At 30.2% G+C, this 27,050-nt stretch overlaps 2 protein-coding genes across 5 annotated transcripts in view; one reads left to right on the top strand and one right to left on the bottom strand.

Moving 5' to 3' along the window:
- Window positions 1-27,050, bottom strand: part of RpS27 (ribosomal protein S27) — a 324,227-nt gene that overhangs the window by 146,103 nt on the left and 151,074 nt on the right. The gene's annotated exons all lie outside the window — the stretch shown is intronic.
- The window catches only part of Orp8 (Oxysterol-binding protein-related protein 8), a 151,244-nt gene that overhangs the window by 8,446 nt on the left and 115,748 nt on the right, over window positions 1-27,050 (top strand). For 2 of the 4 annotated variants that reach the window (XM_016074903.4, XM_016074904.4), the window contains one exon: window positions 20,221-20,265. In XM_016074903.4, coding sequence (XP_015930389.1) covers window positions 20,221-20,265 — 45 coding nt within the window. Of the gene's footprint in view, window positions 1-18,049; window positions 18,201-18,334; window positions 18,351-20,220; window positions 20,266-27,050 lie in introns of those variants that run through there. The other 2 variants (XM_043045313.3, XM_071181598.2) reach the window with 2 other exon arrangements.

Below are 27,050 nucleotides of genomic sequence, written 5' to 3'. Positions count from 1 at the left end.
TGAAACAGCTATTTTGTGGAAGATCAGAAAAAAAGATTGTAATAGATCAGAAAAAAAGAGAAAAGTTTTTCCAAATGTACAGCAATGTGAAGCTCAATAATGCTGTAGGGAAGTTTAGGCTATGGTAATAAACTTAACATAGATTTTCAAAAAATGCTAGAAGCTCATTTACTAACATTTAAATAGGGAGTTGTTGACCCAAGTCAGAATTTCCAGCAAGAAAATGTCTTCATTTACATTTAAAAAAACTTTGAGCTGATGGTTCTTAGATATTATGTTGCATGTCATGAGTGGCTTGTCTTTTTTTGCTGGCCTCAATCCAAAGAAAACGTAAATTAAGGTTGTATATATATAAAAAAGGAGCAATTTTAGTTTGTGTCAAAATTGAAGACTGTCGTAATTAAAACTTTTCATAATATTAATCCCAATGCCCTCTTGGGATTGGTAAATGTTGAAAACATCCTATATTTTATGTCATATAAAAATATGGTGAACATTTTGGCTATTATCAGATGCGGTTTTATTTTGGAGGGACAAATCCCCCCCTTTTTTAAAAAACTTATGCAATGTTTTTTTTTCTTCCTGTTCAGGTGCATCGAGAAGTGAGTTACTCTTTGTGTGTTTGATATAGAGTTTTTTAACGTGCATGTTTGTTTTCTATTGATTCTTTTTGCGCTCAGTTATTGCACAAAATCAAGGTGCTTTATTTAAATTGGACGCACTGTATTAAAATAAATGCTTAAAACAAATATTATTAAACTGTGGTCTTACAAAATGTAAAACATACTGATTGGTAGAAAGAACAGGTAAAAACAATTCCTGTTAGAGAGAATTAGTTAATGATGAGATGTCTGATCACTTGCATACGGATGTGTGCGAAAAGAGGAAAGTTCTAGCTTATTTTCTCTTGATATGATACCCATATAACAAAAATGATTGATTTTAGTTTCCGTTAGGAATACTAGGTAACATATCTACTAAACAAAATTTACACTAGCTGTTATTAAATATTTTATTCTTTTCATAATCACATAGATATTAAAACTTTATGTTTGTATACTATGATCAATGATGATACTGTTCTTCCTAAATATATTAATGCTTGAAAATTTCTGATTTTTTGTTTGGATTTGTGTGTTTTTGATACATTAGTTTCATTTATTGCACTTTGTTAATAATCACACTGGCCAGGGAATTGGAAACCTTTGATTAGTGTTTTATTGGACCTTCTTTTATATAGATAACAGCTCTTATTCCTGATGGCATCTATTCTACAAAGTAGAATGTGTAAATGGAGAGTATTTAAGTCATAGAATACCATGATTTAGCAGCACAGACTTAAAGATTATATAAGTTTGATTGAAGAGGAGATTTTTGTCTTTCTAAAATATTCCAAACATTTTCTATTGGGTCAATATCCTGGCTTTGCAGCATCCAGGGAAGGTGTTGGAAATCAGATTGATGTTCATTGAACTGATTTTGAACATAGCTTAGTTATATTATTGTTCACAAAGTATCTGACACCTTCAGAATAAAAAAGTAGCATTGTAGGATGCCCTTAATCTGTCAATAAGAACCTGGTTTTTTGTTTGCCCTGTAGAAGCAGTAGGGTACCACTTCCATACCAGCAGAACATTCCACACATCATGATACTCCCACCAAACCCTTCTACAGTGCTGAAAATGTAAGATAGGTTCAGGGCTTCGAGGAATTTTCCTCACATCTGACGCCTTCCATCAGTGCAAAAAAGAAGTGTAGCATGTTTAATTCATCCACATGACCCCTTTCTATTCTTCAGGTGCCTAGTGATGTCTTTTCCAACACTTCTGTAAATGAATTCTAGCATTTCAGGCATAAATGAGACTTTCCTCATTGGCACTAACTACGTATTTTCATTCGCTGCCATTTTCTATGCATGGTTAGTGTCGAAATTGGTTGGGAAGCACTTTGGTTGAAGGTGTTTATCTGATGAAACTCGATAGAGTATCTTTTTTCTGCCTCACAATTCATGCGAGGGGACATTAATCATGATCTTAATCTTAATTAATCATGATCTTAATTGTGTTTAAACCACAGCTACATCTTTTTAGACAATATCCACAAGTTCTGTTTCCAAAATTTGAAAACCTTAGGTGTGACTTCTTTTGAGAACCAAGTGTATTTAGCTGTCTTCATAATCAAAGCTTAAGTTAAGCAAGTGCCAACAATAAGCCGTTTTTCAAAGTATGAAAGATCTGACATTTATTTCATTTTATGTGTTTATTGTGAAATGCACCCATACACCTTTCTTATATTAGCATTCTGATCAGGTTTCATCTATGTATAGGGTTCTCCCCTGCAATGAAAACTTAGTGGTCCAATAAAACCACCTAGGTATTCATTTAGTGGTCTAAAAACTTAATATGGTAAACAAACTTACAAAAAAATCAAACTTTATGGTTACATAATTCATGTTATAGTACACATCAAAAATTACTAATTGCCATCTATAACACCCTAAAATTAATTAGGTTCATTAGCCTACTAAGATTGAAGATTGGTATTTATTAAAAGTAAGTGTAAAAAAAACTAGAATTGTTAGTAAATAGATTACAAGTAGAGATTAAATTGCTGAGACCAAATAAATAAACAAATGAGGAAAACAGAGAGTAAGAGCCTACAAAATATTGTATTAAAAATTAATTCTATAAAATTATAAAATTTTAAATAAAGTCAATTCTAAAAGAGTAAAATATATTATTTTATTAATGAATAATGAAACTGTCAGTAGATGAATGCAAAGTACAGCCCAACATGCAAATTTGAAATTTTAACATTTAAATTTAAAACTTTTTGTACCAGATACTTTCTGTTATTCCATTTGAATTCTATAAAACATGTTAAGCAATAAAATTAATACAATGGATTCTTTAAATGTATGGAATTTGATGCAAAAAATTATTTTTATTATTTTACAAATTCCAAACATTTTTCAAGGTGACAAATTCATTGCTCATGCGTAGGATTTTAGAGACATTTGTAGAACATTTAGGCAACAATTATTGCCATTTTGGCGTGAACTCTACCTATGTCATAAACAGAGTTGGCATACTTAGCAGCTATAAAAAATTTACTAAAATGTCTCACAGTGATCTGTGATGATACTGTTCTTTCTAAAAATTATGGCACTTAAAATTTGTAATTATTATAATTGGTACAAATGTATAATTTAATACATTTGTCCCATTTACAGAACATACATCAATAAAATTTTTAAATCAACTTATATTAGTTGCCCAATGAGTGAATTAGTTCATATACATTGGTATTGGTTTATAACTGATTTACAACCACAAATGTATGTGTGACCTTTATGATTCTTGTAATCCCATGACCAGTTATAGAGTAAAAATGCTTTGATAAAATTATCAATTACAGTTGAAAGTTGATTTTTTTTAAATGCTTTATTACTACAATTTAAATATTAAAAATGTAATACTTTCACTGTAACATTTATGGATCTAATAATCATTTGACCAGTTCTAGTGTAAAAATGCCCTGATGAAATTATTAATTGCAATTGAAAGTAGATTTATGAAAAAATACTTTATTAGTGTAATTTAAGTAGTAACTAAAAATTTGCAATACAAATTCAAAGGAAAAATTTTCATATGTGTTATAGCATTGGAATAGTAAAATAATCACAAATGAAATACCTGATAATGTTTTTAACTCTAGAAATATGCATAGGTATAAAATTGTCTCTTCTCAAAATTTTACATTTAACAGATTGCCAAAACTTAGGTGAATTCTTTGTATTTTCATTTCAATAGTATTAGATGAAAACAGATATATCACTAACGTAACGTTGTAAAGAAGGTAATCATGGTAACTTATTAAAATTTGAGAATTTTACTAAAATTGGTAATTTCTATTAATTGATCATTTAATTTTAGCCAATCCTTGAAAAATTAAAGCTTAGCTCCAAAATATAAAATACTGTGTTTCTGAAAAGCATTGATAGAAATTGATTGTGTCCAAACAATACAGATTTTGCCATACAAACTTAATTGTTTCTAAACTATCTTTTATAACCAGGGCTATTGAGTTGTAGTCTGAAAAATTTGCACAACACTAATTGCTGTTAGTTGGAAGTTAGGTCCTATAGGTTAAAAAAAGAAAAGGTTCTGATCTTGTGATAATTATTCTAACAAATTTTGTTAAACATTTATATCAAATTGTACTCAAATAAATTTTATGACTGTTATTTAAACTACTTATCACAAAATTATTTTGTTACATTTGAACATTTTTGAGCCTTTATTTGATTGTACTATAGAATTAAAGTCCAGAAAATTATATAAGCTCAATATTGATGAATCATTAATGAAATATCTTTCAATTCATCAGTGCCAAATTTTTTTTTTAAGTTATCAATTTAATTAAAAAAGTATGCAGATTACATTAGTAATATCATTAGTAGTTTAGTTCATGACTATTCACTAAGCAATTTTTATATTGTATGACGTTTATTTGCTTAAGTATGCCATAAGATATTAATTAAACAATTTTTTTCTTCTATGGTTTTACACAATTTCAATATTTTGTACAAATCTATTTTTAAAATTTATTTCCTCAAGTGTTATGTTAAAATACAAAATGTAACTTTAAATATAATGCCTTTTATTTTAAGTGAACATAAAAAAATGCAGAAATGTATAATTTGCAATTAATAATTTTTACATGATGACATTGGTATTAACTATTTATGTTAAGAAAATATTATTACAAATTTGCACAGTTTAATTTAAGTCTTTTTAATTGCCTCTTGTAATTTTATGTCAATGTATTTTTTTCTAAATGCGAATTTTGTCTGCCAATACTAGCGAAAACTAAAGCTTAGCTCTGAAGTATGTTGCATCATTTTACTGAATGGCATTCATAGAAACCATTTATGCAGGAAAAATGTATGTACTTAGGTACCAATTTGTAGCATTAGTTTCTAAACTGTTTCTTGTATTGGTAAGCGTGTTGCTATCGTTTCAAAAGCAATCTTGAGTTTCAATGCTAGTGTTAGAAAAATTAATGTTCATCACCAAGATATAAATTTTGTTTTACAGAATGCCATTCATGAAAATTATCTATGCCAAGAAAGATATGGTTCACTGTGCATATTAGGAAAATTAATTTCTAAACAGTCCCCTATGCAGCGTGTAGACCTATTTTTTATAAACAAATTTTAGTTAAAATTACAGCTCAGCTCTAAAACAAATGACTACAGGATTCTTAGTAGCCTAATATTTTTGATTTGCTTGTTAAAAATCATTTTGTCCTTTTAAGTCCTGATTTTTGTTTTGATACTTCAGGTTTTTTGTGTGTGCTGCGACCGTTCTATATTTTATGAGTACCATAATGACGAAATTAGGTGTGGTTGGAGTTGTATAGTATAATTGACTAATTGAAGATTGTGATGAAAACTGGATAATGAAAATGATAGTTAAAGATTAAAACTGGATCATAATTATAATAAAGCTTTTATTTAGTATTTGTTGAGCTCGAGATACAAAATTATATTTTTATCCATAATAAGACTTTCTAAGTTAAATAATAAATTTTTGCATAATAATATCAATAAAGACAGGTCATGGAAAATAAATCTCCCATGCCAGCCTAATCAACAACCAAATTAAAAAGTAATTGAATTTTTCCCAACAGATAGTTAGGGGCATAAGGAGAGATCCATGGTTGGTGATTTATCGAAAGATTACATAGCCAAAAATAAAGCCAACCCCCATAATCAATATTATATTTGAAAATAATTTGGCGAAAATGAATCGCCAAAAAGACTGTGAGAATTAGTATAATCATGTAACTGAAACATTTTTGTGGTAAGAAATAGTTATAAATAGATTTTTGTTTTCGATTTAGTCGTGATAGTGAATTAATGAGATTTACATTAGTATTGAAATTAGTTAACCGTTACATTGATAAGAATAAATATAAGAAAAGAATTAATATTTTATATTCGCTTTCTATAAAATGTAATAAAAATTAAATAAATTGTTTAAATTAATTAAAATTCGATTAAGAATGATTAAAAAAGCAAGTTTAAGAAATTAAAGAAATTTTAAAAGCTAGGAAATATGTTATGCCTATTGTGGCATCACAAATACCGATGTGGATTTTAAAGTAAAAATTTCCAGTTTTACATTTTGCATCTTTTTATTCTAATTAATAGTGCTAAAAAAATTGCAAAATACGCTAGTACAAATGTAGAGATTTTTCACTTATTATATACATGGTTTAGGCATATAGCCTTACTTGCAGGATTCATTGTTTCAAACTTTTTGAGATTTCAGTCATTTTATAAGGGAAAAAATACTTAATAAACAATTTTAAATTGTTTAAAATTTTATGGTGATGAATTTAGGTGTCATATACTTTACTTTATGATTTTCATCAAATTCAGTAACAAATTTTGTTGGTTGAAGATTTGTAGTTTCACAATTGATTCGTTTCATTCATCTGATTATAAAAATGACCAATTCTAATGAACAATACAGTAATTATATTATTCAATTTTTAAATGGTAAATAGAGAGATCATCCACTAAATTGCTCTTGTATGAAAATGTTAAGTGGAATATTCACTGCGTTTTCATTTCGTTAATGTTGAATCCTTACTTTAAAATTATTTAAGGAAATTTTGTTCTCGATTTTAATATTGATATGCCTAAGTAATAACTTATTGATGCTGTTTTTTTTACTAACAATGCTGTGAAATTTTTTTGATATTTTGATTGCGAACTATTATGTGTTGCTCAATTCTTCATTAATAAAATGATACTGGAAACTGTTAAAACTTTCTGTCTAAAATTAACAGTTATTCAAAATTAAAGCTCAGCTCCAAAATATAAAGCACCGTGTTTCTGAAAAGCATTGATAGAAATTGATTGTGTCCAAACAATACGGATTTCGCCATAGAAACTTAATTGTTTCTAAACTATCTTTTATAACCAGGGCTATTGAGTTAGAGTCTAACTAAAAATAATATAGTTTTTTTTGCGATAAAATATATTTAAGAAAAGCAAATTGTACTTTTTTTAGTTTGTTGTTTGTCCTTTTTTAAAATAAACTGCATTGTACAGTGCGTTAAAAAAGAAAAAAAAGAAGGGACTATTCTGAATAAGTTTTGATTTGATGTTTGGATCTTCATGTTCTGGGACTCATTCTTAATGATTTGAAGTGATGACTTTAAAAATGCTAATTAATTAGTGCAGACTATATTTTAAGTTACAAAAGCAGACATAAAAATGTACTTTCTCTGAATAAACATATCTTTTTTTCAATGGATTCGGATGTTTGACCATGTAGGGGGTAGTAGCAATCTGGGAAATATGGTTCCCATAGTTTGATAAGGAGAGTGATTCTGAAACATTTTTAAACACAATTATAGAATTCGTTTATCCAAAGATAATTGCATGCTAAAATGATTTTTAGTAAAAATTTTTTATTTTTGTTATTTTATTTAAACATAGTCGAGGAAGTTTGAATTGTATGGTACACAATTTTACGTCATTTTAAAGCATGTACTTTTACATGGCAAAGTGTAAAATTTAAGCGAATTGGTCGAATAGTTCCTGAAAAATCTAATTTTAAATTTACGACTTCTTTAAAATTCGATTTCTCAGGAACTATTCAACCGATTACGCTCAAAGTTAGTATTTTGCTATGTAAGATTGTATACTTTAAAATGACGATTTTTATTTATTAATTATTATTATTTTTGCCGCATTGTACATTTATTCATAAAGCATCCTAATTTTTTGACTTCTAAATCTATCCCTTGTAAAATTGGGTGTGTTGCCCTATTTTCATAAAACTCAAGTTTTGACTATCAGTGCTAAAAATTAAAGAAAAAAATATATTGATAATACTATGCAAGAAGGAGAGAGATAACAAGAAGGAAAAAAAATCGTGCTTCTTAAAACTTTTGCAAATTTTGTATATAAAAGATGACCTTTATTCAAAAAAAAAAAAAAAAAAAAAAAAACATCACTTCGCTGTTGTTCCATCAGTCACGGTCTAAGAAAACAGTTCACGTGTGCAAATAAGAAAGAAGCAAGCGTCGGTTATTCAACAGCTGGCTGCTCAGCGAAAATCGTCCATGGGAGTAATTTTTTCAGAAGGTGAAATTCCACTAGAAAAGTCAACCCTTTCACTTGAAAGCCTATGGACAGCATGTAAAAAAAAGTTAGTTAACAGCATGGACCGCATGTAAGACTACGTTCATGCGACGCTAAATTGGAATAGCAAATTGGTTTTAGGCTTCAAGAAAGAAAAGAAAAATGTAGACTAGTGGTTTTGGTATCAGATTCGACAAACGTTGAAGAATGCAAAGGTTTTGGCATTCTAGTAATCGTCTCCAGATGAAACTGGAAAAGAGCAAAAAGTACGTTTTCAAACGAGGAGATGGAGTTTTCAGATAATGTGAGATGCCTCGGTTTTGTTGCTCTATTGCTCCAAACTCAGGGTTGAAAATTGGCGCTTTTTCTTTCAATGATATCAACTTCTTGAAAAGATTTTTCATTTACACTGTAAAATCTGTGGTACTATCTATAAGTCTCCGAATCGGTGTACAATCAAACAATTGTGTAAAGGAACACTTTATTTTATGGTAACATTCTAATCGAGCTTTCATATACACTTTAAAGAATGTAGTTAAATCTGAACACCAATAATTGAGAATAATGAGTTAAATCTAAACACTAAGCTCATTCGCAATCACACTATTAATGAATTAATTTTGCTTTCAAAAACGTCAATTTTAGTAATTTTGATATCGTTAGTAAATCTCTTGAAATCGAGTGCGTTTGTGCGAGAAAGGGCTTGCGTTTGTAGTTACTATGCACGTGCACGTTGCTGCGTTCATAGTAATGTATAGTAACACGTAATGCATAAAAATAACTATAACGCACGTTGTTCGTTGTAGTTACTATGTTGCTAGCCACGCACATTTACAGAAAAAAAATTTCGCTATCACAAATTTATGTATTTAATTATGTAACAACTATAATTATATTTTCATTTTAAAATATCTGTCAAATGTATGTAATTGTAATAGTAATGTAATTTTATGATACTTAATTTCTATCCGCTTCTGTTCTGTTAAGCCTAATTTGACTTCGTCTTAATATTCTCTTTGTGCTCTGCATATGTTTAAATTACAAACTAACATTTAGTGTATGAATGCATTCTAAGCTAACTAAATTGAATCGGAAAAACAACTTAACTTACTCTTATGCGTTTCATATCTTATTGTTATTATACATGTGAGTTTTACTGAACGCCGAAAATATTCGCGTTTCTGCCGTTTTACTACATTAAGCGCAAAGAAATTATGGGTGGCGTTTCACTACATCACCTTTGGTGTAAATTCGCTGTCACAATTTTGTGTTAGATTAAATACACTAACATTTTTTTACAGTATGCATTTAAGTTTATGGAACCGTCTATTATTTTACTTTCATGCCAAGAGGCTTACAAGGCTTGGAACATGATCTAATTTATTCTAAGCCAAGTCTAGCTTCTGAATCAGTATGACCATAAAATGCTGTAGAGGATATGGCATTAGAACAAACCAGTAGTAGATCACAAAAAGCTAATCTGGCTCCGTAAGCAGGGGCGGATCTACTTAAGGGCTTTTTGGGCTGCAGCCCAGGGCCCCGTGGATACAAAGGGCCCCAGTCCCCACTGAAAACAATAGGTGATATTTTGAATTAAAAAAATATCTAATATAATATCTAATATAAAAACTATTTTGAGGTTGGCAACCCTGAGATCAATCAACCCATGCATGCGCGCGTCTTCGAACGGAACGGAAATTCCCCGTCGCTTGCTTTTCGTCAGTGTATTTTTTCGCGTCTATTACGGGGGACTTCCCGCCGCGTCGCTTAACGCCCGTCGTAATTTTTTCCCCGCACATCTGTTCTCGTCGCCAAAGTGACAAACTTGTTTAGTTTACTAATAAATGATAACTTAAAAGTTATAAAGACCGAACCTTTCTCATATTTTACTTATAAATGAAAGTACATAATCAGTATAAGAAAAGATTTCCTGCTCTTAGTTGGTAAGTAAAAAGAAATATAAATCATGTTTTTTTTCTTTAATGTATTTTTTCAACACTAAATGAACTTTTTAATCAATTTTTAATGATAATTTGTGAATTACTGCACTCATTACAAAGTATTGAAATGTGATTTGAAGAACAATATTACATCGACTGTACTGTTTTTTGTTTGACTTGCAAACTTTTTTCTAAAATCCCTTCTCAATACACAACCGGATTTTCTGATTGGAAACACATAGGAACTTGTTTAGAAAATCATGAAAATTCTAATGAACGTAAGAAATCAATGTTAGTGTGTTTGACACGAAAGGAAAATAGATCTGTTTTAGACAAGCAGCTTCAGAAGCAATTAAGAAAAGAAACAGAATATTATCACAATGTCCTAAAACGGGTTATTGCAGTGGTCAAACTTTTAAGTATAAGGGGCTTAGTAGTTAGAGGTTCCGAGGAAGTATTTGGTTCTCCATATAATGATAATTTTATGGGTGCTCTGGAGATATTGGCAGAGTTCGATCCATTCATTCGTGAACACATTGAACAGCGAGAGCTGCGACCAAAACCGATAATATCGTACTTATCAAAAAAAGTATATGAGGAAATAATTGAGATTATGGGCCGACAGATAATTAAACAAATTATAACTCAAATAAATATCGACGAGACAAAGTATTATTCAATTGTGATGGATTCCACTCCAGATCTATTTCACAATGATCAACTTGCTTTCGTATTACGATACTGTTTTCAGGGAAAAGTTTATGAAAGATGTGTATCCTTCATTAAAATTAGTAGTCATACTGGCTTACATTTATTTAATATTTTACAAGACTTTTTAGAAACAAATGGACTACTACTGGATAATTGTAGGGGACAATCTTATGACAACGCTGCTAATATGGCGGGTTACTACAATGGTGTACAAGCACTATTAAAAAAAATTAATCCGCGGATTATGTGCCATGTGCTGCGCATTCCCTTAACCTAGTTGAAGAATCTGTTAAGGTTGCAACCGAAATTGTGATTTTTTTTGCAGCAGTGCAAAAAATATACGTTTTCTTTTCTACTTCGACACATTGGTGGGAACTGTTAAATCGTGAAACAAAACTCAAATTTACGTTTAAGAGCTTAAGCCAGACCAGATGGCCTTGTCACTATGATGCTGCCAAAACTTTGAAAAATAATTATGATGACATGAAAATTTTCGAAAGTTTCAGAGAAAATTAGGATGAGAAAGATGATTTCCGGAAAGAGGCACGTAATTTATTTAATAAAATGGCGAAACTCGATGCTGCAATTTTGATTATTTTATGGGAAGAAATTTTGGGGAGATTTAATTTAGTTAATAAAAAAATACAGAGCCCTGGTTTAGATATTTGTGAAGACAACAAGTTAATTGTGTCATTAAAAGACTTCGTGAACAATATTAGGCACCAATCAGATCAGAAGCTAAAGGAATACGAAGAGAAAGCTAAAAAATTAAGTACTAGTGTGGGAATAGACTACAATGACATAAATGAGAGACGCATTGCTCCAAAAGTTTAAAATAAGTCTGCAGATAAATTCTCAGTATACGGCGCAGAAAAATTTAAAAGAGACACGCTAAACGTTGCGTTGGATAAGCTGATTATGGATTTAAATAAAAGGAGCCAAGTCCATGAGATGTACAGCAAGAAATTCAAATTTTTAATGAATTTGCAAGACAAAAATATGGAAAACATAGATCTGGAAAGTGTATACGTAATATTGTTGATTATTATCCAGTGAATGAGTGCATTCAGTTAAAATCTTATTTACTTCAGTCTAAGCCATTGTCTTACACCTCTTGCAGTAAAATTTTTATGCTAATTTAGGAAAAGAAACTTGTTGATGTTTTCCCAAATTGCTATACTATCTTAAAGATCTTTTTAACTTTACCAATCACCAGCTGTGAAGAGGAGCGCTCTTTCTTCAGGATGTCACATATAGAAAATAAATATATGACAACAATGTCGAATCATCGACTAAATCATTTATCAGTTCTATCCATAAATTGTGATTTAACGAAGGACTTACAATGTGATAAGCAAGTAAAGGAATTTACAGCACAAAAATGCAGAAAGGTTGCTTTATAATTTATGTAACATAACTCCACATAACCTGTCAATTTCTTTTGCAATAATGTTGTACAGTTGCTGTTTGTATACATAAAGAAATAAAAAATGAAGAAAATTATTTTATTGTCCTATTTTTTTCTATTTACTTATCTACATCATTATAGAAAACAGTTTTTTTGACAGAATGACTATTAGGGCCCCTAAGTTGTTTCTGCCCAGGGCCCCACAAATTCACGATCCGCTCATGTCCGTAAGGCATTCCAAACAAGATCAGCTAGAACTGGAGATTAACACATTATCAGCTTAAGGTGATATCACATCTAATTCGCATTCTGGAAGTCATACACTAACTTTTGTTAAGGGTTTGAACATCCACTATGAGCTTTCAAGGAAGCAAACCCAGAGCTTCAATGCAAAAATGCCTTTTCGTCGAAATATTTTACAAAACTGTAGCTCGTTCCATCGTTATCCATCGCACAATCTGGTGATTAAAATAGTGGTTTCCAACTGTACAAAGGAAGAGATGTTAAATTTATATTAAAAGAAATGATTATTTTTATTTTAATACTTTGCGAAGCTTCGTCAAAAATACTAAATTTGTCGATGCCAGTATATTATGAAATATCAAGCAGCATAACTGTGTTTTACTTTTATGGATTTATGCAAAGGCATTTCTTCCTTTTAATTTAATATTATTTAAAAATAAACAAGTTCTGAAAAGTCTGTTCGCTTTAAAAGGTCTCTAATTAGAAAGAACTAGAAATCTACCCAACAACTTTTTATGAGAATCTTAACCCTTAGGCTCAGATGGAACACCGGTGTCCCTTTTATATGGGTGTTTCCTTGGAAGCACGACAATATTGAACAAAAAATTTCTTCAAATTTAAAATCTTCAAAATGATCTAAATTTCAAAATGATCTAAATTTTTTTTGTATATTTATTTAGTTACGCTTTTTTATATCTTACAGTCAGCAGTGTAGTTTATTGACTTTGCTCAAGAAAGAAAATAAAATAGAAATTCGCCAAATTTTGAATGCCTAAAAAACGACATATTAGCTTAGAAGTTAAAAAAACAGTCATTTTAAGCTAATAGTAAGTAACTCAACTTAATTCTTTGCATTAGATGGACCATGAATTGCTTAAATAAATTCTTTTATCCACTGTTGAAAGAATCAAAAATGTTTTTGTTGCTGATATGTACAGAATAAAATTGTGTATAATAATCAAACATTAAAAAAATAAATAATTTTGATTACATTCAAGCATATTACAATCTCACATAAACTTGGTATTAGGTTAATATTTGCTTTCCCTCTTTACATTCCTATTGTTTAAAAAAAATTCTGGTAACTGTGTCAATATCCTGGCATTCATAAGCCAGGAAAATGACAATTTGCCATTTTACAGCATTTGACTTCAATTTAACATTTCGGCCTAAGGCAGAAAACAACAGGATTTCGTGAAATAACTCGGGTAAATCTACAGGTGGTTATCAAAATAATGGAAACACCCTAGATTTTGAAGGAATCCTTTATTAATATGGGGTAGGACCGCCTTTGACATGTAAACAGCTTGGAATCGAATCATACAAATTCTGAATAGTGTTTAGAGGAATATTGTACCATTCTTCATGGAGATATTGTGAAAGTTCCGTGAGAGATGCCGGTGGAGGATATCGATTCCGGATTGAAAGCTCTAAAATAGACCACAACGGTTCGATTATATTGAGGTAAGGGGACTGTGCGGGCCAAGGTAGATGTTCCACTTCATCCTCATGTTAATCAAACCATGATTGGAAACTCTGGCTGCATGAATCGGGGCATTATCATCCTGGAAAATTCCATCTCCTGCAGGAAACAAAATTTGCATCATAGGATGGACCTGGTCAGCTAAAACTTCTCTATACTTCTCCCCAGTGATCCTTCCTTTCAGGGTTACGATTGGACCAGCAGAAAACCATGACACGGCTGCCCATACCATGACCGATCCACCTCCATGCTTGACAGTTGGACGGAGGCAATCAGGATCATACGCTTGTGCAGGTGTTCTCCAGACATGTACCCGTCCTGTTGTGTGGAAAAGTGTGAAATATGACTCGTCTGACCATATAACAGTCTTCCACTTATCAATCGACCAGGTTTTGTGGTTGTGGCACCACTCTACACGACGTTTGGCATTAGCATCTGTGACAAGTGGCTTGGGAATTGCTGTTCTGCCGTAAATGTGCTCTTTATAAAGGTATCTCCTAACTGTACTTGTTGACACTGGAGAATCCAGATGCTGATTGAGCTCTGCGGTCACTTTGACTGCAGTTGTTTTCTTTTTAGACATTACAATCCGCTTCATTACCCGTCGGTCTCTTTCACTCAGCTTCTCCTTCCTTCCACTATTTTGCTTTGCTGAGCTTGTCTTTCCCCGCTGTGTGTATGCTGTCTTGATTTCAGGCATCGTAGCTCTAGAAACGCCTAAAAGCTGGGATGTTTTGGTCACTGTTGCTCCAACTAGTCGGGCTCCTACAAATTGGCCTCTCTGAAAATCTGTGAGGTGTGACATTTTACGCTTCTGACAAAAAATCGAAACGTAGACAACTCTGCTAAAGCTCTCTCATACCACCTAATATATGTACTTTTTATGTTTAAAAAAACTGGTAGCTAAGATTATATTTTAATGCTTATGAAGCGAATTCTTAAATGTCCCTTTTATTCACAAGTGTTTCCATTATTTTGATAATCACCTGTATGTAGTTTATGTTATTAATGATTTCAAGAAGACAGGAAAATGACAACATAAAAACCTACCCACCTTGAAAAAATGTTTGAAATAGATTTTGAACCAGAAAGTTTGTTCTTTTTTCTTGTAATGAGTCATTTTCAGATAGGATGGTAATCTAATCAATCTATTAACATAAGATATTGATTGCTGGCGCTATCTATTTTGATTATAAATCACTAAATAGTAGCCAGGAAAATGACGTGATTTTCATGTGAGAAACAAATTATTGACAGAAAAAATCATTTTCGACAAAGTTTTTGCAAATAATACCCTTTTCATATATTCTAGAAATGCTTACAACGGTTGAGATCAAAAATAATTAGATATTAAAAATTTATGAGTTTTGAAGTTGTTATTCGAAATATTGTTTGTGACATACCAGGAAAATGACATTTTTAAATTCAATTAAATTTTTTAAATATACAAAACAGTCAATGCTAGTACAAGGTCATTTTAAAATGCTAACAGCAATGCTATTTATTAAAATTTAAAAAAAAAGTTCTTTTAATAATATAGTATTAGATCTTGGAGCAAGAGATTGTAAATTGTCATATTTCGTGAGAATCACCCATATTTTTTTTCTGACCTTTTAACCACCAACAAAAATATATATTTGTACTTATTAATTATAAAAAACAGACAAATAGTTACTGAATAATTGATTATTGGAATAAATTTATACCACGATATAAAATACAGAAGTAGTAGTTCGGATTTTTTTTTATTTATATTCAAAAATTTAACAATAATTGATTTTGTAATTTAAAGAAATTTCAATGATGAATAATCGTTTCTCTTAGCTCTAAATAACTGCAAATTTGTAAAACTATTGTTCAGAAGTGAGAAGCGTTTGGTGGATTTTACCGTTAAAGCAGAAAAAGGCAACTGTGTTTCATGCTGTATTTCATTACCATAAATTATTAAAATGCTAAATATAATAATTTTTACTTATTTTGACTTAAATTAATTCTAAATAATTAAAAAAGTAGGAAAAATATGTTTAATAAAAATTCTAAGCCAAGGAGATAATCTGGAATGTATTCAGATGTTATATAAACTTTGGAAATTAATTTAACAACTTGAAATTAATGAAAAGATTAATACTTTATGGTTCATAGCGGGGAATTTGTTTCAACACTTTTGTCTACCTATTCTTTTCGTTCAATAAAAACTGAAATTAGATTTTCTGAAGTCTTGTCTTGTAGGCAGGATAAACAATACATTAAGTTAACGGTTGGTTTCTATCCAGAAAAAAAAAGTGTTTAAACGTCTCAAAACAAATTGTTTAAATATATATTTTTTAAAATATTCAGTTTTCAAATCCTGTGTTTCCTTTGTGTTGGGCCTCTAATATAGAGGGTGTAGTAGTTGTCACCGTGATTAAAAAGTGTTCTGCTTTGATCATCACCGATTTCAGTAAAAATCGCATTTAGAAATTTCAAATGCAATGTTTAATTTACTTAATGAATTGCTCAAAATCATTATAATATTATTTTTATATACAAATTCTCAGTAATCGTTTGGCTTTTGTGAAATAAAAGTTTAGTTTGTGGTGAACTGGCCAGCACAAGATTTGAATAATTTATTAATTCTATTTTAAATCTATGAAATTTATTTGTCAGTTTAATTCATTAAGTATCGCGATAAATGTTACAATCGAGGTTCCCAACTTAGGGGGTGTGGTAGGTACAGAGGAAATTGTGGGGCTTTGTAGTTACTTAGATTTCGGCGATTGCTTAAAAAGAAATTAAGAAACCCTCAAACCTTAATACACAACTTTTAATTATTATGAAATAAATGTTATCGCCTAAAATAAAATAAAATATATGGCTTCTTTCAAACATATACGTGTTTATGTACAGTGCGCACAATAAAAAACCGACCACCCTGAACAAACATGAAGATTAAAACAAGAAGATCTAATCCACTGCTTCCCAAAGTGTGGTACGCGTACCCCCAGGGGTATGGGAACAGTTTAGCGGGGGTACTCGTTCCTATGCGAAATTTCAAAAAATTTTATTTAAAAACAAAGCCAGCCATGAAAATGTACGATTACGTATTTTTCTTTTGCTATTTTTTTTTGCAGAGTTAACAGTTAATAATTAGTGATGTCAACAGTCAGTTGTGATTTTTAACTTTTGTGCAATTTTTTTATAGTAAAGGTTTGTAATAAATTCTACTTATTTTGATTATTTTAATGAAATATAATTTTTATCCTTAACATGGAATTTTTTCCAAAATTTAAGAATTTTTTACCAAATTTTAAGAATTTTTTACCGAAAACTTTGTACCAAAAAAGAAAACATATTTTTTTAAAAAATACATTCATTTCTTTTATTAGGGGTACACAGTGTTACGAAAAATTTAGAAAGGGTACACAAAAGTCGTAAGTTTGGGGAACACTGAACGATTAGATCTTAATGTTTTAGGACTCAATCTCAAAGATTCAAGAAATTGACCACTAATATGCTAATTAATCAGTGCAGACGATATTTTTAACTGCGCAATCAGACGCAAAAACGTTCTTTCTCTGAATAAACTTACCTTTTTTAAACGGATTCAGATTTTCGAACCCCAAAATATAGGAAGTAGCTGAAGTTAGCCCTATTCCCCCCCCCCCATCAAAACCGAATATTTTTTGTTTAAATTTTCTTTAACCGCGGTAAACGGCGACGGCAGTTACATATGTTTAATTTAGTGAGGTACCGTTTATTTAATGTCATCTATCCTTTGGACAGAAAGTGTGAGCAAGTTCAGTCTTTCTTTTTTTTAAAACCGTTTTAACCTATTTGAATAAATAAATTAATGGATAATACGTATTATATATCTGAAAAGTATTTCAATTAGCTGTGCTACTAATGTGGGAGCAAGAATCATCATTAATCCTTTATGATATAAATTTTTTAATCGAAAGAGAACTTAAAACGATCCGCTATTGATTTAAACCTCTTCCTCAACTATAGTTATGGTAATTGCAACTGAAGGTAGCGGTAGAAATAAAACGTTTGATTTATTTCATTGCTACTCTCAACCATTTCCGTAGCGTTGCTTTCTTTTTTATCCATCGCCTGACTTTATTTTAAGTGACCAGCTGAATTATTACTATTTCTCGCACAACAACTGAGCTACTCACCGCAACTTGTTGCGTTGTGGTTAGCGTAGTAAAGAAATGATGAGTTCGACGAAAGTTGACTGTTCTGACCTATCGGAAAATGAAATCACGCCAAGTATTTTTTATTTTTTTAAAATAATTTCTAGAATTTTTCGTAGTGTTTAAGTTCATTTTTTTATGCTTTCTTAATTTATTAGTTATAGCTTTTTTTTGTTTCCCTGTAGTAGTTAGTTATTATGTTTTATTTAGTGGTATCTTCTATAAAGTAAGTATATGCAAATATTCTTTCCACATATTTGGCTTATGAAATCATCAATCCCTCTAATTAGATTTCTTTTATGATTTTTTAGTTTTAACTTCTAGCGTATCAAAGTCTAGGGAGCCCGCAAAAATTTTCTCCTAAGGGTGCAATATTTTCTCTGAAAAAAAAAAACATTTTAAAATATGATGTTAAAATTTTCGCAAACAATTTCAATAATTCATTTAAATTTACTTAACCAACTATTTTAGATAAAAATTTATAACATCATTTACGTTTTAAAATATGGGAAAAAATATTTGAAATGAGTGCAAAAGGTGTACAACAGAAAAAAAGCAGCGGCTTCTAATATTCTATAATTTCAATTTACTATTAAGCATTTTTTATACCTTATTAATTAACAAAACATTATTAGTTAATTATTGCATTAAATTTGAAAACACAACTTTAGCTTCCAGTTTATGAATTGGAATAGATTTAATAGGTGTTATTTGTAATTATTAAGAATAAAAATTTAGTAACTGTCTAAAGCAAAATATAATTTTTAGTATATTTAGTTTCCAGGGGGTTGCGTTTTCTTCACTTCCCTCCTTTTGCAGGCTCTCATGGCCCCTGCCAAATTGTCACCAAGCGATTTTTTTTGGATAAGAGCAAGTAACAATACACAAATCTTCACAATTTTTCTGTTATTTATTTTTATTCGATTTATATGGGGTGTTATAGCGAGTTATTAAAAAAAAGGAATCTTTGTAAATTGTTTCCGTTAAGATATTCATGTACAGATATTTGCAAATTGTTAAATGAATATCACACACCCATGCAAAGCCTTCATTTACTACTTCTGACAATTGTTACTACCGTTGTTTTGAAATAATTATTGTAATTATCATTTTATTAGGAAATATATTAAGTATTTAAAAAAATACAAAGTGTTTCGTAATCAATTTTTGTTTAAAATAGATTTAAATTGTATGTTCCGATATAATATCGGAACATAAATAGGAGCGGAAGTAGGTTTGTCTTAGTGTGAAGGATATGCCGAAATTATTTTCCTCTTCTTTTTCTCTCTTTTTTTTTCAAGAAGAAAAAGATCGAAGACTATTAAATTAATAGATAACGTTGTTTTAAATTAAAATTATTGTAATTATCATTTTATTGGGAAATATATTAAGTACTTAAAAAAATACAAAGAGCTTCGTGATCAATTTTGTTTAAAATAGATTTAAATTATATGTTCCGATATAATATCGGAACATAAATAGGAGCGGAAATAGGTTTGTCTTAGTGCGAAAGATATGCCGCAATTATTTTCTTTTTCTCTCTTTTTTTTAATCAAAAAGAAAAGAAAAAAGACTATTAAATTAATAGATAACGTATGCCCGCTATTTGTAGAAAGGTCAATATATTTTTTATGTAAGAGGGTATCTTTACTTCATCGCGTTCTCTTAATCATAACGGCAATTTGTGGTACGTTTGTTAACACAGTGCTAACAAATTTATCTTTAGCGGTAGTTAGATCAATGTTTATAATCATTTTGCTGGTGTGCAAACGTTGGTGGGTGATAACAGCTGAAATGACGTTCAGCCGTATAAATATAATATTATAGTCGTATATATAAATATTGCCACATATGAAATTTAGCTTACAACTAAAAAAGGAACTCAAAATAGATTTATTGGGAGCGCAAAGCACTTTTTAATATTTGTATTTTGTTCTTGTCACTTTATGGCATCATAAGCTCTTTCTTAGTTTCTGAACTTTTTCTAATGTATGTTATCTTTTCCTTGCAGTCATTTATCTATTAGATTTGTCTTCTTTTTTTTTTTGTAAAATTAATTTTTTATTGATATATATATATATTTTTTTTTATTTTAGCTCCTGATTTAAAATCTGATGATTTGAATCCAGTTTTCTTTTCAAGTGAGTAATTTTATTTTATCAATTCAGTGTCATTTCCAAAAACAATCTGGAATCTATTGGAATCTATAAATTCCATTTGTTAGAATTTATAGATTATAAAAGAATCTATTAGATTGTAAATATTGAGGGGTTTTGCTAATTTTATTGATCTATATTTGAGTTGTTGTTTGTTAGTGATTTTTATGTTAATGTTAATGAAATATGCGGTAATAAGTACGAGAAATTATTTAAGCTTATCTTAGAAACATTTGGGGGGGGGGGACATAAATCAGTGGTAATTTACCTCCCTCATTTATTATAGAAAAAAAATTCTCGGTCATGTTAATTTTTTTTTAGTTGTGGTAGAATGTAAATATTTATTCTTAATTTCGAAATGATACTTGTTTTTATTTTTTGTAAACAAAAAGTGTCGATAAATATAATGTACATATATTAAAAAAATGTTTGAAGCTTTTTGAAATTATATTTTATATTTTTAAAAGTACTATTGAATTTAATGCATACTTAAAATAAATGAATAAAATTAAATAAAAAAAAGTAAAGTAAAAACCTTCAGTTGCGTCACATTTTATAGAGATTCTAGATTTTTTAATTTAAATTTATCAATTAGTTACTTCAACGTATTAAAAATTAAAAATTTAGTTTTCATATGAAAAGTAGATTGTGACAAGATAAATACTTCTCCAATATTTAAAGAGCTATATTGCTTTTGAATTTCAAATATCTATCTGCAAGCAAAATTAAACTTTAAATTATGATTTTTTTTTTTTTAAAGATTGGTAATGTAAATGGAATGATTTCCAATATTTTTAAGACCATAAATGAAATCGGAGCTGTTTTGATCTGTCATTGGTGGTTGTTTCTATTATATTTTTTTGTCAAAGGAGTATGAAAATTGTGTGTGTGTGTTTTTTTTAGCTTGTGTGTTTTTTTTCTTATTATTATATTAAAAAATAAGGTATGCGCCTAAAAAAAGCTGTAATTTCTGAATTTTCGAAAAATAATTTAAATATGTAACCCATTTGTGCCTTTTCATTTGTGTCTTTTTTTGAAACAACTTTTTTTTTTACCAATAAAGGGGAAAAAAAAAGACGGTAGCACATTTGTTTTCTTACCAGGATTTATTATTCAGAAACGAGATAGTTCTGACCATTACAATGTATAAATAATGTAAACGGATCTGAAGTCAAAGCACAATGCTTGATATAAAGCTTAAGTGATTGCAGATAGATATTTCCGATTGTTATAAATAAATATTTACTACTACTTTTTTCATATAGGTGTTTCTCATGCACAAAATACTTTTTGTGGATGGGTATTAATGTTCCCGAATTTCAGTATATGTTACCTTATGTTCCGGTGTATAAATCAACCCTTTATTTTTGTACGAGATAGCAAATTTTTTAGTATGTCAATATTCCGTTCCAAGTTAAGAAATGACCATTACGGTATAGAATTTGAGTAATCATCCGCGATTGCATATAGTTCTGTTTTATTTCATTATCTAATTATACAAATATTATTTCAAAACTATTTATAAGCTTTTAAAAGCTAAGCACGTCAGACAAAAATTTAATTCGTGCTATCTTTTACGATATATATCATCACAGTATTATGAAAAAAAGGTTATAATTTTCGAAGTCTTACTGAACTCCTAGACTTGGCGACATATTTCACTAAATAAGAACATTCGTTCTTGAAAAGAAACAACTATATGACGCTGCAAGAGCATTGGATTTGATTGAACCTCTAAAAATGACGCGTCTTATGCTGTCATCCCCTTAACGCAGTGTTTCCCAAACTTATGACTTTAGTGTACCCCTTTCTAAATTTTTCGTAACGCTGTGTACCACTAAAAAAAATTTATGTATTTTTTTACTATAAAAAAAGTTGCGCAAAAGGTAAAAATCACAACTAGCTGTTGATGCCACTCATTGTTAACTGTTAACTCTGCGAAAATAGCGAATAGGAAAATATGTAATCGCAAATTTTCCTGGCTAGCTTTGTTTTTAAATAAAATTTTCATTTGTTGCAATATATTTCGCATAAGAACGCGTACCCCCGCTAATATGTTCCCGTACCCCTGGGGGTACGCGTACCACACTTTGGGAAACACTGCCTTAACGAATCAAATGCAAGATAAGGAATTATTACTTTTTTATTCACTGTAGAAGAAAATAGTTTCTTAGAAACAATATTTATTATTCTTTCATCAGTTTCTTTAAATTCGGATAGAAAGACATAGTTTTGTTACGATTTTAGAAATAATTTTTACTAATTCTCATTACTTGTTAATTGATCATTCAATAATTATCGTTTTCCTCATTCACACGATTTAAGAAAGCAAGTAAAAAAGAAGGCTGTGCAACTTCGTTTTAAGAGTTGGGGATGTTGTTATGCGTTCGCGATGGGAGCTTAGCATCCATTTGGCTTACACTTGAATGCAAACAGGCTCTTTCCATAGGAATAATGTTTTTTCCAGGGCTCGAAAAAAATCAAAAATTTTACCCGTCCCCGAGGACGGCTTGTCCAACAATGTACCCGTCCTCCTTTGAAACTAACCCGTCGCTTCTAAATAAATAAAAATATAATTTTCTCTTATTTATTACAAACATTTATATAAATTGCATAATGAATTAGTAGTTACTAGGATTACAAATACTAGGATTGCATTATAAAGTAATAAAAGGAATACTAGGTTACTTATAGGAACCTAGTATTTCTTTTATAAAACAATTTATTTCTTTTATGAAATAATTTATTTCTTTTATGAAATAATTTAAATGACAAATGTCAAGTTATCTGGAATGTCAATTTATTCGAGGGTACTGCGTTTCTTAAATGAATCAAATATGACGTTTGCCAGTTCCACAATCAAGCTAATGATTTACAGAGGTTTCTGCACAAAAATCTGACAGGGGTTTTCCATTTAGGTAGATGTTCATAATTGCGTTTAACGCTTCTTGTTTAAGACCAGAACGTAAGTTTTTTTTTTTTTTTTTTTTTTTTTTTTTTTTTTTTTAAGTCCCTTTCAACCGCTGCAGTACGGGAGTCAGAGAAAGCATCCATTCCACCATGTGCAGTATGTTGATGTATTTCTAGAGGGTCATTTTAGAAGTGAGGAGCTAGACTCTTGTAAGATAACAAAAATTGAAAATGTATCACCAACATTAACGGGAAAATGGCCGTCCGCGCGGACGTCGGATTATAGAAATTCGTTGTCCGCGGGGAATTTTTGACCGCCGAGGACGAGCGGACGGGTGGTTTTTCGAGCCCTGGTTTTTTCCCTCCCAACTTGCAACTGAGTATAGTGCAGTGGTTCCTAAATGGTGTTCCGTGAGTTAGTACTTTTTAAAAACCAGTAATGAGTTTTAAAACCTCTGATTGTATTTAGACACAGCCTATATTTCATAATTTATTTAATCTTTTGGTTACCGTTATGAAATTACTTTAAGTAAAATGCCAATGAAATAGAATGGGTATTTTTGAAAAGAAAATTTAATATTTCTAATAACAGTATATTGAATAAATTATGAAGAGTACAAGCATTTTTAAAATATCGCCTTAGTATTTTCTTGTTGCGCTTTTCAAATAATAATAAAATGACTAAATTCTTTTATAAAGAAATATGGTTCCCTAATAACCATTTTCAACATTCATAGCAGCTCTTTTTAGTTTTCATTTCGAAGTAAATCATAATTCAACGTATTTTATTCTTTTTCAGCTTATGAATATACGCCAAAAACAAGTTCATAACTCGTCTAGATATAACACAAGCACAAGGACTGCAAATTTAACGGTCAGACACATAAACTAATTTAAGGTTATTAATCATAAATCGATGAAAAATATTCATTCCTCTAATTAATTATTTTAAAAATAAATTTTTATAGGTTATAGTGTTCGCTATTACCTTAATAAATATTATTTATAAAGTCGGGGTTCCTCCGAAAGAAGGCTGATTATTTAGAGTTGCGGATTAGAAAAAAATTGGGAACCGCTGGTCGTACGCTGAAAAAAAAAATCTAATTTGAAAATGTTTATTTTATTGTGAATTTTTTTAAAAAGTGTGGAATTTTGATTTTTTTGGATGGGGGTGAATTAGATTATTTGTGGGATGAAGTAGAATCCATTGCAGATCCTTATGAAGACACTGTTTATGTTATTGAATCCGACCCAGATGATGTTTTGAAATTTTCAAATTTGTAGCTTTAGGTACAGTGCGGATAAAAAAAAAAAGGACCATGCTGAATAACTTCTGATGTAATGATCGGATTTTCACGTTCTAGAACTCAATGGCTCGAGGATGTGACCTCAAATATGCAAAAGAATAAGTACAGACGGTATTTTAAGTTACGAAATCAGACACAAAAACGTATTTTCTCAATATAAACATACCTTTATTTAAACGGATTCGGATTTCTGACCCCCAAAATATAGAGGGTAGCCGCAGTCAGGGAAATACGGTATAATAGTTTGGTAAGGAAGGTTCTCCAAAGTTCAGACATCTTAATGTTAATTTTACTTTTTTCGTATTTCACTATATCTCGAAAACTTCTTAAGTGAGTTGAATAATTTTTACACACATTTATAAAATTTGCTTATCCAAAGTTAATTCCATGCAAAAAAACGCTTAATAAACATTTATTATTCTTTATTATTTTAATAAATAATGGTCGAAAAAATTTTGAATTGTAAGGTATAAAATTTTTGCATCATTTTAAAGATCGCAATTTTAAATGGCAAGTTACAAAATTTGACCTTAATCGGTCGAATTTTGTATTTTGCCATTCCTGAGAAATGATTTTAAGTGTCTGATTTATTTTGAAATTCAATTTCTCTTCATTTCTTTCCATTCGGCCGATTTCGATAAAATTTTGTATTTTGCCTTATAAAATTACATTCTTTAAAATGATATGAAGTCTATATATACTATCGACCATTCTTAAATAAAATAATAAAAAATAATAAATATTTACTAAAAGTTATTTTTTGCATGGAATCATGTTTGGATAAACGAATTTTATAATTGTGTGTAAAAATGTTTCAATTCGCTTAAATTGTTCTCGAGATATAGTGAAATGCGCAAAAAGTAAAATTAACATTAAGGGATCAAAACTTTGGGGAGCTCTCAGGACCAAAGTATTTGGACCATATTTCCCAGATCGCGGCTACCCCCTATATATTGGGGGTCATAAATCCAAATCCGCTGAAAAAAGTGTATGTTTAGTCAGAGAAAGTAAGTTTTTGTCTCTGATTTCGTAACTTAAAATATCGTCTGCACTTATTAATTAGCATATTTGAGGTCACCTCCTTGAGCCATCAAGATTGAGTCCTAGAACGGGGAAAATCCGATCATTAGATCAAAAGTTATTCAGGGTGGTCCGTTTTTTTTTGCTCACTGTACTTGTTGTTGTCGTAGGCCATTTAGGCAAGTGGTGTGATAGTTCTTGTTTTCCAGTGGCTCCATCTGTGGCCAAGAATTTGTCTTCTATCTCACCCATACGTTACAACTGTTTGTAGGACGGACCCATCCAAATATTCATCCACAGATCGTAATTTTGAACTGAGCTAGAGAATGATCAATCTCTAATTCAGTACCCCCAGAGGTTTAATTTGTTATATGCACATGAAGGAATTTGTAACCTGATGGATTTAACCGGTCACCATTTACTTCACGGGTCTTCGGCCGGCTGGATAAGAATTCCCGCTCTCATGAAAGTGAGTCCAGCACCCTGCCAACCAGCCCTTATTTACTTATTAAAATAACATAATAAAAATAATTTTTGAAAGGCGTTAAATTAATACAGAGTTATTATCTCATTGTTTATAATGCATAGATTTTTACGAGAGTCCGATTTCATTACCGGTGTATAGTATAAATCGACCCTCTGATTTTCTTAAAACTTTGAAGGTTTGAAAAGTTGACTTATACTTCATGCTATTGACTATATGACATGTATTCATGCTATTTGCTGGTTCTCCGTTATGTTAAACAAGCATGCTATTCTCGTATCATTATATTTATTCTTTTGTTTTTAGAATTATAATTTTTCCGATCTAGGATGTAGGTCTAAAATGTATTCAAGTAGTTGATTAAATATATTTTCAAGAAATTGGTTAAAAAAAGTTTAGTTGTCTTGTTAGCGATTGAACCTGAAGCGAAGTTTAAATGCTCTGGCGAAGTTAATCTTTCTAAATGAGTGCTAAAGCAACTTTCAGCTTTCAAGAATTAAATCTTCGATTGTTATTGAAAAAATTAGTAGCAGGGCCCGCTTTGTCAACAAATTATTGGTCAGTAAATTAGCCAATTATCAAAAGTCTTCTCACGGAATCTTAGGCAAAGGTAAATCTTAACTATTTTTTCATCATGTCCCTTTCATTATTCATTTACTCCTTCCCCAATTGAAAAATGACTCTTGATTTGATTTTGCTTTTGATAACATAATTTGATTTAAAATAAATTTGTATTTTGATTTGAAGTTTTCTATGGGGAAAAAAAATTTAATCCTAATTTTTTTATTTATTTATTTTGCAAATTCCTAACACTATTACAAACAAAATGCACCTATAACAATAGCATGTATACCATTAGTGTGCGTGCTCTGTAGTATTTTTTAAATGTACAAGCGAAATTTACTAGTGCTGGGCACGCGAAGTCATAGGAAGATTAGAATCACAAAGAGAACGGTCAGGTGAATTGACTACCTCAGATAGTCATATCCAGTTAAAAGTCGGTGACTGGCTCTAGACTTATAGTCTTAAAATTTTAATTAGTTTTATCG

This window comes from Parasteatoda tepidariorum, chromosome 4 (assembly GCF_982258835.1).
Source record: "Parasteatoda tepidariorum strain Cologne lab strain chromosome 4, Ptep-v5.0, whole genome shotgun sequence".
NCBI classification, from domain to species: Eukaryota; Metazoa; Arthropoda; class Arachnida; order Araneae; family Theridiidae; genus Parasteatoda; species Parasteatoda tepidariorum.
The sequence above is the reverse complement of the archived record's forward strand: the minus strand, read 5'-3'. Positions and strand labels throughout refer to the sequence as shown.